The 13,235-nt window shown below is 46.0% G+C and overlaps 1 protein-coding gene across 1 annotated transcript in view; it reads right to left on the bottom strand.

Moving 5' to 3' along the window:
• SerT (Serotonin transporter) overlaps window positions 1-7,055 on the bottom strand; it is a 239,687-nt gene extending 232,632 nt beyond the window's left edge. Inside the window, exon 1 of the mRNA XM_089567951.1 lies at window positions 6,806-7,055. Within this exon, the coding sequence (XP_089424077.1) occupies window positions 6,806-7,055 (250 nt within the window). The remainder of the gene's footprint in view (window positions 1-6,805) is intronic.
• Between the last annotated feature and the right edge of the window lie 6,180 nt (window positions 7,056-13,235).

The raw sequence follows: 13,235 nt of genomic DNA, 5'->3' as shown, positions 1-13,235 counted from the left end.
GATATAGCCAACCTAGTTGACCAAAGACTTTCGAGGGCTTCTCCCTGGCCCTCCCTCGCTATTGACAGCGTGGCAGAAAGGAACATTTTCCTTAACTTTCTTGAGTGGCTAGAATAGGAACATGATACAGCCACGTTATCAACGCGTTTCCTCCAGTGAGTGGCAGCTCTGAAGCGCACCGCTTGTAGCGTTTCTCTAGGCTAACTCTATTCCGCATCGAATCTGTGGCAGACGGCGCATGGCACGCTAGGAGCCGCCTGCCCCAAAATGTATAATCTTGTTACCCCTAGCTTAAGCGCTCAATGTTGCAAACGAGCTTAACAACTTCAGTGTTTCACGATCCCCTTCGAGTTCTATATAACCAAGATGGACTCTGTCTGAATTTTTTTTCAGATATTCTACCACACGACCCTCCCAAGGCACGCATGCTTCCCCTTAACAACAACGGCAATCCTTTCTCTGTGCCGAATCACCACCTCAATTCTATCAGATGTTGCAAGCTCTGAAGGACATGTGACTGAAACCTTAATAGAAGAATTCTTCGAAAATTGCTGCTTCTTAAAACAGCATTGTTTAAAACAAGATTGGTATAAGTAAAGAATCGCACTTGAAGGTTTGTTGAGCTTTCTTGTGCTGTTGAAAAATTTTCACGCGCACTTAGAGGGCGTTGAATATTAGGCTTTACGAATAAAAAGAAGTTCCCAAGAGCAATGCAGAAAAGACATTTTTGTAAATGGGTTACACGCTCAGGCGGACACTAACAGTGAGAAAAATTTCATCGTAACCATAAGCAAGCAGCTAAAATTCATTAAAATTTCATTCGCTGCAGTTAACGTTCATGTGTACATTGAAAAATTATAGGCAGTTCTATTGAGGAACTAATAATGCATTTCTTTAAATTTTAGTAAATCGCCCGCGTCCAGATTTATGTATGTCTAAAATTTTAGCCCAAACCATGTGATTACGAGTTCGCGGCCACGGCGATCGGAGTGAAGCTCCTCCGTAATGTGACGTATCTTTTGCGTATCGCGCTCCGCATGACATGCATGTGGAGTTGCCCGCGATGGTTATCAGTTTTTGTCTCTTGGCAAGCAGTGTGTTATCGCTGCGATTGGCCATACGCGAAGCCTAAAGCGTCACCACGCCTCATCACCCACTCTGTAAGCAACCGCTAAAACAAACAGCGCACGCCTCACACCGGCGGCACAGTGATAGTTGGTTTCGCTGGCCAAGAACGAAATATTTTTACCTCCGCTTGCAACTCCACATTCATGTCAGGCGGAGATTAACACGCAGAAGACTGTAGCGCCACATCCCGGAGGAGCCCCATGCTGAGTTCCGCGGTTACGCACGCGTAATTGCTCGGAAATTTAGACGAGCATATCTTGGGGCACTGGGGAGTTATTAAAATTGCACAAAATGAAACAGTCTTTAAATGCCACTAACTCTAATTTTTCAGCATAAACACACACGGTATCTGTAGTGAATAAAAAGTTAAGGAATTAACGAACTGCATGTTCTCTCAGATCTTGCATCGCAGTTTCCCTATATTTCTTAAGAGAAAAGTATACAACAGTTGTTTGATACGGGTACTGACCTATGGTGGAAAACGCAAAGGCGAAAGATAAGGTTTCAGCCTAAGATAAGGAAAACGTGGTGAGCTATGGGCAGAAAAATGATAGGCGTAGGTTAAAAGATCGGAAGCGGGCAGAGTGGGAGAGGGAACAAACGTGGGTTAGCGACAGCCTAATCAAAAGGAAGAAATCGCCTTGGGCGGGGCATGTAATGCAAAGGCAAGATAACCGCTGGTCCCTAATGGTAACGAAGTGGATCCCAAGAGAGGGCAAGCGCAGCAGGTAGCGGCAGAAAGTTAGGTGGCCGGATGAGATTAAGAAGTTTGCGCGGCTAGTGTGGCCTCAGTTGCCAAAGGACAGAGTTAATTGAAGAGGCATGAGCTAGGCCTTTGCCCTAGAGTGGGCGCAGCCAGGCTGCTGCGGATGATGGTGATGAGTGAATTATTCAGGTTACTATGCCAATTTTTCCCGCTGTGTCCGCTTAGCCGCATTACCTACTGATTTACAGTAATTCCGTTCGTTTACTGCACTCGGTAATTTTTTTTATATACCTGACCCCTAATTTTGAGCACCATACCATGTCTACCTGCATGTTTTGTTTTGAGATTATTCGGAAGTGTGCGATAGGGAGTGGTGTGAAAAGTTATTTTATAAGATTGGGTGCACTTACGTATCTTATGCATTTTAGATAATCACATCCGACATCAAAGTAGGCACCAGTTTCTAGAAATTATTCACTGTCTTTCAAAAGTTGGTTTCTGTGAATACTGGTGTGCCCAAAGCAAAGTATTAGAGCCCGCATTCTTTTAGTGAATATAAATTATTTTGCTGATGGTGCTATTCCTACCCCGTTATCTGCGGTAAACTGAACAGTACTTTTTAAAAGAAATTATGGAGCGAAATTACCATGCAGCATTAAATAAAACTTAAAGGTTCTGGGTAAGTATTGTGTATCTTGTAATAAAAACAGCGCAAGGACACAGGACGAGAACGGAGAGAAGACACACACGGCGCTGAACTTGCAACTGCGTTTATTGGAGAAACACGCTGCTTTTCAAGGCAGGGCGTCAAGAAAGCGCGCGCATGCGCTTTGTCAAAAATACACTTATCGGGTAACAAAATGTCTCGTAAAGGCACGTGTGATTATCGGTGCTAACCACTGTTTAGCAACTTCATTTCCTTAGAGGACAATGCTACTGAAGGCTGGCTGACACATCTGTTTCCTTTTCTCAGATGTGTCAGATGTGTCAGCCAGCCTTCAGTAGCATTGTCCTCTAAGGAAATGAAGTTGCTAAACAGTGGTTAGCACCAATAATCACACGTGCCTTTACGAGAGATTTTATTACCCGATAAGTGTATTTCTGACAAAGCGCATGCGCGCGCTTTCTTGACGCCCTGCCTTGAAAAGCAGCGTGTTTTTCCAATAAACGCAGTTGCAATTTCAGCGCCGTGTGTGTCTTCTCTCCGTTCTCGTCCTGTGTCCTTGCGCTGTTTTTATTACAACATGCTTAACCAACTCGCCCAAACTGCCATTTTACTAAAGTATTGTGTAGTTGCGTTCATTATTAGCTGTCGTGGTCCTCCACATATCCGCAATCTGTTCCTCAGCAATCAGCAATTAAAAAGTTGTGGGCACACGAGATGTAACTCAGTTATGTAACTGTGATTAGCTAGCTAGTTTAAAACACATGAAACACTGGAAATAACGAAATATTTCTAAAACACGAAATCTGTGCAGCTTTGCCGCTGCCTGGAAACCATATTCTCGGGTGTAACCAGATGCGCCAAGAGTTAACTAGGTAGCGACCTATACAAATATATACACCTGGGCAAGCCGCCCGCATCGCGGTGGGCAGGCGGCAACGTGCCTAGGGGAAGACCAGAAGTAGAAGCGGCATTTCTGCGAATATGGGCTTTAATAGTAGCGCACTAAACTGTCATGTTCTGTCTAGCGCAAAGGCTAAGAGGCTGTTCCATGGCTGTCGTAAACACGGATACCACGTTATGTCTCGCCCGCTCGCTCAACTCAGCCCAATAATGCGGCGATAACATGGCTACCCACCTTTTAGAAACCAGCTTTCACTTGTGTTCTAAGGCGAAAGCACTGCTACTGTACCCCCCCTCCCTCCCCCCCCCCCCCCCCCCCCCCGTCAGGGTGAAGTGAAGCCTCGTGAAATTTTCCTAAGTGATGAAGAGATTAGGCAGAAATATAGCAGCTAGATCGAATTTGAGCTAAACGACAGGCTGCACTCCTGTCAGCGATATCATCACTCCAGAGCTCGATGCAGCACGGATAGCGAGGGGAAAGGGCGATAAGGGGCAAAGCCGGTGCGCCCGTCGGCAGTTGACGTCTTGCGGCGCTCGTGTCAACGTTAACCTCAATCGAGAGGCGCGCCTGCTCCGAGGTCACTGTGCGGCTTCCGGTCTAAGGAGTTTGTTTGAATGAGCAAGTGCATCTGTTTCCTTCCGAAAACTGCGTGCCTGCGTGTTTAGGGGATTCGACAATTTGCCTATGTGTTGTGCGCTCAGCTTGCGCGCCAAGTGGTTTGATGCGTGTGGTCGTCAGCCGTTACCGGTGCCTGGACCTTTGGCTGAAGGTGAGCAGAGGAACGTCTGGGAAAGGGCCCTATAGCGTGGAAAGTAATCGTTCTGAAGTAATGCGTGAGGCAGATAATGCAATCATCCATCGTGAAATTTTCACGTAGATATCCAAGTGTATAGCTTGTCATATGTACCTATTTTTTGCAAGTCTGCAGTTTGAAATCGGTCCATATTTTAATCTTTTATTGAATGCGAGTTGGCATGTAGAGCGTTTGTCAAAAGATTAGAGCCCTGGGGCGTTTACATTTAAGGCTAAAAGTGGCGTTCTTGGGAATACCAAATTCCAGGGGAGATTACCACTGCTCCTTTTGTGTTCAAGTGATTGGAACGCTTGGGATACATAAGAAGGCACAGGGCATGGCCAAGAAAAAGACCCGCCGAGGTTCTAAACTTGTGACAAAGGGTGTGCGTACGATGACTGTATTCATTCATGTATTCCAAGGTAGACACTATCGGGGCAAGTAAACGGAGAGTCGACCCTCTTGCTCCCTTTTAGATTCTGAATACTGGAGCTGGGAGGTGTAGTCCTTGGCACAGTAGTCGTGCGCGCTGTGTTTAGAATGTTCCAGCCTGAACAGCTAGGATTTAGAGCCCTCATGTACCTTAGATAATTAGAGCAGGCTATGTACGCGCGGCCAAATCAGTCGACGTTTCACACCGCCATTTTCGGTAGACACGGGAAACATGCTGGTGCGAAAATTACTATCGGTACTCTGAGGGAAATTTATTTTTAAAATATTATTTCTGCGTTAAAAGATACAGGTTCTTTGCGGCCCCTTATATTTCAGTTTTATTTGAATTTAGAAAAGGGTGCCTCCGAGATCGAACAAAGGAGTGCCGTCGTCAACAAATGGACAGTGACGGAGATGAGGATGTCTCCTACTGACACTTAATGAACGCTGTGCTATTAGCTCGTAACTGCAGGACTTTTCAGCAGGAAAAGGGTTTTTGTTATTTTGGGACTCTAACCAACCTCTGCAATGCCTCCATCATGAGCGTGAACCCAGCTCGCACTGCTTTATCACAGGCCTTTCGTTTCACGCATTACACCACATGATAGGTCTGAAAATCCTCCCTGTCTTGCGCGGAATAATTAAAAATGTCCATAATTAAGCAGTGTCTTGGAAAGGCAAAAAGAGCTCATAGTTCGTAAATTGCTTTTTCTTAACGGTGTCGATGAGCCCCTATGAGACCCAAGAAGAGAACTGAGAGCGATGAATCTGGCTCTCCTGGAACAAGGTCTGTCAGCAGCAGCTGTTCATCACTGTTATGCATTACTGCCCCAAAATAACACAACAAATATTAAAAATTCCGTAAAATGTTAGCCTTGCCTAAGAAAAAAGGATAATTATGAAGAGAGGACCTGAGGAATTGGAGACAACCGACAGGAAAGCGAAAGACTGCATAGGTGAATGAAAGGGACCTTTAGCCTAATCCACCTTGTCTCTTGAAATTGTCTTGGGCACTATGCGCCAATTCACAATGACAGGATTGAAAAATTCCGCAGCCATGATTACGCTCGGAGTGTAAAAAAGAAACATTGCTGCGCACAGTTGTTTGATGCGGGAGGTATGGAGTGGGCTTGAGCTAAATGGCTTTCTTCTCCCTGTAACTGTTGACTAGGGTATCGGGAACCTGACAGAACTCTTGTCACTTTGCTGAGTACCTCTCGAAAACTTACATCATTACACGAGAAATAAACAAAGCCTGTTTGACCAACGGAGCAGATATGAGAAACTCTTTGGACGCTAGAAGAAAAATCTTTGTTACCTTGACTTGCGGCTGAATGCACAATATTTCGCGAACATTCGATGAAGACGTATTGAAATACAATTCATGCATCGGCATCAACTTGAACTCGTAACTATTAAGGATGGCTACAGATGACGCAAGAGCACTAGTCAACGTACAGGAAGAAAAGCTGCGGGCGTTTTTTGAAAATTTCTTCTCCATGTGTGATTAGAGAACAAAGCAAATGTTCGTATTGCAGCACCTTAGGAACCGAAAGACGCCTTTGAGTCTTGGGGCAAAGTGGGACATGTATTACGACCTCTGGAGCAGCTGGGGCAGCATCTACAGGTGGCAATATAAACTTATCTAAACACTGAAGTCAGGTCTGAGGAGACAAACATGCTTTCATCAACGAGAAGAGACGTGTTTCATACTTCTTTGTAATGTTTTAGCTCTGGGACAAATATTTCTTACAGGGGACGCATCTTATCAGTTAGAAATATTAGCTCGGTAATGGATGCAACGGAGCAAATGGAAACAGTACCCCGATGGCGACACTAAAGAGCATAAAGGTTTGGACGCTCTGGCAGAGCGTTATAAAAATACGAGGCACAAAATAGACCGGCTACTATTATGGCTTAGAAATTTCGCTGTCGTCTGGAGTTCAGTTGAAAATTTTCTACATGGCGACTAGTCCAGATAGAATTAACTGTGCAGTAATGATAAGTGAGTTGCATGAACCGCGTGTCTTTTCTTCGCTTTCATTGTGAGCCAGAGGAGCATAGTTAAAAGCTGGCACATAAACTCATTTTGCCAGACAGGACCGTGGCAAGTGCTGCAGGATGGAGACAGGTGCGCCAGTGCCCCGCCCCCATGGCGAAGGACGGGGTTCCACTCACCGCCTCCGTTGCGGTAGCATATGTAAGGGAAGCGCCACACGTTGCCCAGATCGACGGCGAACCCGATGACGGCGAGCAGGAACTCGATCTTCTTGTCCCACTTCTCTCGGCCGTCGTCCGTGAGGACGACCACGGGCACCATGGGCGCCACGGAGGCGACAGGCGCCCCGCTAGGAGAGCGCGCCGCAGCTCGGGCGGCGCGCGAGGCGGGGGCCGCCTGCGGCTCGTGCTCCTGCTCACGCGGCTCCATTCTCCCGACTCACGGGACGACTCCCGCAGGCCGGTGGCCACGGGGCGGGGATGTGGTCACGTGGCCGGGCCGGCCCCCGGGGGCGGAGCCACCACGACCCCGGCTGGAATGCCGAGGGGGGGACCGGCATCCAAACCGAAAACTAAGGGGCCGCTGACGCGACGCTGATAGTGAAACAGAGAAAAGGGCTCTGCACAAAAGGAAGGGTTCGATAGATGTGCGCGATCCGAACGTCTCCTTTACCGCAAACACTAGAAATTGGGCTGTTCACAAGCTGTGTAAGAACCCTCTGTAAGAAAAAGAAATATGCAAATAAAATCTTTTAAACAGAACCGTACACCACGACACGAGACAAGAACGAATGATGCGAGATATTATACAGCGCTCACTAACACGTACATTTACTTCACTCACAGATAATTGCTTCATTGCCACCGTTGAGCATTTCGTGCTGTACGTTATAATTCCGAACTAGCCCGCCAAACCTTATTGTCTCGATGATACTGCAGTGCCTTCATCGCTACTTATTTCTAATATTATTGGACATTAAGACCTTCGAAGCGCTTACCGCCTGATTATAACAAAGCCAGAAATAAGTTAGCCCCAAACGAAAAATCTTCCGGCATTTTATGCACATATAAATCGGCCACATGCAATGGTTCTCAGGTAATTAGGTGAATTTAGATGAAACTTTGTCTCGCGAAACCAAGATGACAAGAGTAATGAAGTAATCAGTGATGACAATGCATACTGCAGAGTTTTTCTTGCTCAAAATCTGAATTCTCATATTCTTGCATGTGCGGGTACAAATGCAGCCATTTATGGTGCTCCGCCGACGTTTGCGTAACGTAAAATATCTTTCCGTATTTTTCCCAAGCACTCTGAAAGATATTACCTGAATGTCTTTCGTTACAATTGCATCCGAGCGATAAAAGCAAGCAACTCTATTTTACCTGCCCGTCCTGTCATGTCTTTCTATGCATTAATGCATATATGTCTGCGCTTTTTAATTTAAAGCAAAAAAAAGAATCACCAACTAACCCCACAGCGTGTTTTATTACGCATACCGTTTGGCCACTTTTGCAAAGGTATTTCTTATTCTCCGATATTTCTTGAAAAATGCATGTTTCGCGTTTGTCTGCTATACGAAAAGGAAGAAACAGGCCTGAAGTGACCATTCATAATCCGCAGTACCCGCATTTTGATAGATTACGGAAAAGGTTTAAGCGATAGGCTAAATAAGATGTATACTGCTACAGCATTACCAGCGGCATCTGGTGAAGATGGCGGCGCCGTGTTTGTGAAGCATTTGTGAGTGATGCATTCATCGTCTAGAAGTATCAACCAGCAGTTGCCTCCCAACCGCACTCGCCTAGATAAAAGACTGCCCACACACGCTCCCACGATCTCCTCGCCATCAGTAGGAATATAGCCTCAGAGCCAAATTAAGGAGAAGGAACGATGCTTTTTGGAAGGAATGGACGTGTTTAAATGACCAGCAAAGTATCGTACGTTACGTTAGTTGAGTTGTATTGATTTAAGTTCTGTTGTCAATCATTTTAAGAACAATTGTTAGCCTATTCCAGTCCGGAAAAGAATGCATATTTCCTGTCAGACCAGATGGTCGTGACAAATAAAAAACTCTCCACGCTGTTCACAATATTTCGCAGACATAAAAAGAACCCAGGTTAGGGTAGAAGCAAAATTCTCTGAACTTTGTAAAAGCTTACAGTTCTCTTTGTGGAAATGATAACCAGGCTGGTTCAAGAAACCTGGCCGCCACGGGCGCCCAGTGGTTATAGTGCTCGACTGTTGACAAGTAAGACGCGGAGTTTTAACCCAGCAGCGGTGTTCGTATTTTGAGCGAGGCGAAACACTAGAAGCACGTGTACTGTGCGGTGTCAGTGCACGTTAAAGAAACTCGGTCTGAATTATCCGGGGCCCTTGCTTGCGACGTCCCTCGTAGTCTGAGTCGCTTCGGGACCTCGAACCCCATCAAAGCAGCCATTCAAGAAACTCATTGGTGACCCTCTTTTCGATAGAAAACGCGCATCAACTTGATATGTCGCTTCGGAGCATTGTAAGTAAAAGGGAATCGTGGAAACACGTCAGCCGTTTTCTGCCCAGAAAGCCTTTAAATTTTCCCTTCTTGACAAAGACAGGTGATTTAGCTTGGTTAGGCCGAATGCGACACAGGTCAAATATAACAACACTCAGAGAGAGGCACCACACCAGAAGGAGAAAAGAAACGAGGCTGACTTACAAGTGATGTTTCTTTTTAAGATATTGATGTGCTAACACTAGTTGTGCTTTGTTCAACCTGATTATTAAGAACTCCACCTTAAGGGTATGACGCAACAGTGTTAATAGATGTACAGAGATGCGTAACTGGACATTCTCTACGTTACGCTCATAGGTCACTGGGACTCCTCCTACCTCTCCTGTTACAGTAGCGCAGCGGTTAAGCTATGCACCACTGCCCTGCTCTGGGAGGTGCTGCCACCGGTAAAGCTTGCGAGATCCAGGTTGCTTCTTTCAAGAAACATATTAGAACCGATTATTAATTGAACTGCCACCTGCCAAGGCGATCAGTTTGCTCACAAATAGGTGGGAATGTTGTGATGATGTCACCCGGTCACGGGGTCTAGATGGTCCACCTTGCACCTAGAGGCTTCGCATTATGCCGTCATCACAACCTCGCCATAGTGCCAGGTGGGAATTTGCACACTGAATTTTGAGCTAACTGCCTGTAGTGGCAGGTGGCAGTTAAATTACTGACTAGTTACTGACTAGTCACGGTAGGTTGCTCGGGTAGGGCACGTGGGTCTACAATGTCCACCTGAGGCAGCACTTGCCATCGCAAGGCAGGGACGAATCACTTAAACGCTGCACCACTGCTCCAGGAATCGGATGGGGACTACAGCGATCTATGAAAGGGAAATACAGATTGACCAGTTCCTCATATAGGTGCATTAGCACATTACTTCTATCGCATCATAACACAAAATGCGGAGCTTAAGTGAAACATCTAATTTTTTTCTCTGAAAAAATTTTTGTTGGAGGTTGTGTATTGCCTATTTTATCAAACATTTTTTCTTTAATTGAACGTCTTTTGGGACAGGCCTTGTCAGCTTTGATTTTTAGGAGTGTTGATGGCTTTTTATCTTTCAAAGGTCGTGGAACTTAACATTCTTACATCTGTCTTTTTCACAGGTTTTAACTACTTTTAATCAACTCGTACGAAGTTTCACTTTTACTCATGAACTTCCTAACAACCAAGAGTTATGCCTTTTAGACATCAAGCTAATATTGTGTAGCGGCAGTCTATTGATTAATGTACGCGCCCATGCCATATAATGGTTCAAGCTGAGCTCAGCACGCTGAAAGGTGTTGGAAATAGCTATGCTATTGTTTATCGTTGTTTGCAATCTGCTCTTCGAAAATCATACCCTCATAAAACAGCGCACCCGCCGCCGTGGCTCAGCAGTTACGGCGCTCGGTTGGTGGCCTGAAATACATGGGTTCGATCCTGGACGCCGCCATTGTATTTCGATGGAGGCGAAATTATAGAGGCCTATGTGCTATGCGATATCAGGGCGTGTTAAAGAACCCTCGGAGGATGAAATCATTAGGAGCCCTTCACTACGGTGTCCCTCTTAGCTTGAGTCGCATCGGGACGTACTACCTTCATAAACCACAAACCATCACAAAATAAAGGATAATTTGAAGAATGAGGTTTCCAGTCTCTTGGCCGCAGGCTTCCATGGACGGGTGGTAACAGCAGTCACTGAAACCCTTCTCCAAAAACAAAATAGGCGCACCAAAACGTGTGCGGCCCTTTCGTCTTCAAAGCTGGTAGTGTTTCTTTATGAGCACCAACTATCGCACAACGTGAAAAAAATGGCCGACAGCCCCTAGAATCCTCGGAGGTTTTCTACCCCCAACAGGCTGTCAAAGTTTAATTCTTGCATTTGTCGTGCTTGCGACGGAGGCAGCAAAAAAGAAACACGCGAAAGCCTACGTCAACTGCGCCAGAATAGTGGTATACAGTACCCCCTTTCCTGCGGAACTTCATTCGTAGGCCAAATTGACCGCTGCATTAATGAACGGCTAAGGAAGCCCGCCAAAATTGCAGAAAACAACGACAAAAAAAGCTCATCTTGTGCTGCATTTTTCTCGTATCTCAGCACGGGTAGGGCATGATTTGGGAACACCAATGTACTGGGCAGCAGCGTGAATAAAAAGTCTAAGCTTCTGTCATAAGCTTCTCACGTAACACAGTTGTCTGACAGCTGCGTACGTGACACTACATGGGTATTTACTGAATGTACATAACTTAATTCTTTTTGCTAAAAACCGCTGTGCGTGATATGCGCGCCACCACTGCTCCTGTTCGGACATGCTCTCCTTTCCGTTTGCTCTGTATGACAATCTGAGTTAACAGTTGGTAGTAGCGCTGGTAAAAAACTTGCATGTCTCTCCTTTCATTCTGACCCTGGTATAGTATTCGCACAACTTCTTCACAATCTACCGCAACCCTCGACCCACCCTTCCCCCCCACCTGCACCCTCCGGAGCGCCACCAAGCGAGTACCCACCTCCACCCACCTTCGCCCTCCAAAAGAAGAATCTCGCGCGTCTTAGGCCCTGGCTTTGAACAAAACCATTCAGTAGAGTACAGGCAACAAATCAATCATTGAGAGTATTTACCTATTCATCTGTCTACTTTCAGGAGTTAAGCGTTTCAGAAAAAGGCAAGTGAAAATATTAAAGTGCGACATGAACACAATTAATAGTGCAGCGGTACAATATATAGCCAGTAGTAGCATTTTTAAAGCGTTCGGCATTTGAAATGGACGCGGTAGAGGCGATGAGGTGGTTACATTCCTTGCAGATCTTGTGGATGAACGAACCGAAATATAAGTTGGTACGACGGCTGGGCACATCAACCCTGAACTGGTGGTCGCTGCGGGTCAAATGTACGATGGTGGCAAAAAATCTGTTCTCTTAGGTTAGAGTAAGAATGGTATGTATAGTGTAAAAGACATACGAAAAATTCTGCGACGCTCTGAAAGATCAGGCAAGCTTAGATTTGTCTACATTAGAGGTACGCCTGCCATTCTATAATAGTTAAAGGGAATGAAACCGAGGCACGACTTTGGATTGATTCGATCTTTAACATTAGTGAGTTAATGTTCTCAGAGCCCCATACTGACGTAACATATATTCGGGGTTTGACCTTGCTAGAGTTTGTACACTAGAAGTTTCAAGTTAGTGAGCGCCATCGAAAAGTTTCTTCGTCAATAACCAAGTATTCCGTTGGCGTTCCTTTTTACGTAGTCGATGTGAGATTGTCAGGAAAGACTGCTGCAGATATGCACACCAACGTTTTTGTAAGACGAAACATGGCTTAGTGAAGAATTACTAAGCGAATAAACACACTGCTCTTCGTGAAATGCATCATGGGAAATAAGAAGAAATCTTAAGATTGGACTGAAGAATAAGGCGGTCTTCAATGCTTGTCATTTGGCGGTAAATAAACCAATTTTCGGCTCAATGTTTATGGGAAAGGATATGCCATTAGGTATGTAATTTATATTGTAGCGGGGAAGGATATATTGACATGTATTTACAATGAGACATATACAAGCAGCCGCGATAGCCGTGAGCAGCGCTGAGCAGACCAATCGAGAGATGCTCGTGGTCTTCGTCCATCGTCAATTCGTGCCATAGTGCATCTCTTCATAATCGTCGTCTGCTAGCTGCATGACTGAACGGGAGAAGCGCCGTCCCGACGTTAGGCTGCCTATCAGGTGGTCTCGGCAGCTGTGCCACTGCGCGGACGAGTAACCCTCTTGTCTTCGCCGCCCAGGTGCTCCTTCCTGTGTTCACTCATGTGCTGTTGCCTGTTCTGGCTGCTGCCTGCGTCGACGCGCGGCCACGTTATCAGCACCACAACGGCAGACATGGAGCTGATACCAACCCCATAACAGCGGCTGACGTCACGTTTGTCTGGATTTCGCCACCACCTGGCTCTGGGACCATCCGTTCGTCGTGGGAAATACAATCGCCGCAGACATCATGTTTTTCGCTAGCTATAAGAGACCGCCCGCGGACCGCGGCGCCTTGTGGGCTCGGAAGTTGTGCCCCTGCGCGGACGAGTAACCCTCTTGTCTTCGCC

This window comes from Amblyomma mixtum, chromosome 2 (assembly GCF_055824585.1).
Source record: "Amblyomma mixtum isolate Tamu chromosome 2, ASM5582458v1, whole genome shotgun sequence".
Taxonomy (NCBI): Eukaryota; Metazoa; Arthropoda; class Arachnida; order Ixodida; family Ixodidae; genus Amblyomma; species Amblyomma mixtum.
Note: the sequence above shows the minus strand (reverse complement) of the source record. Positions and strands in the feature narration are given on the sequence as shown.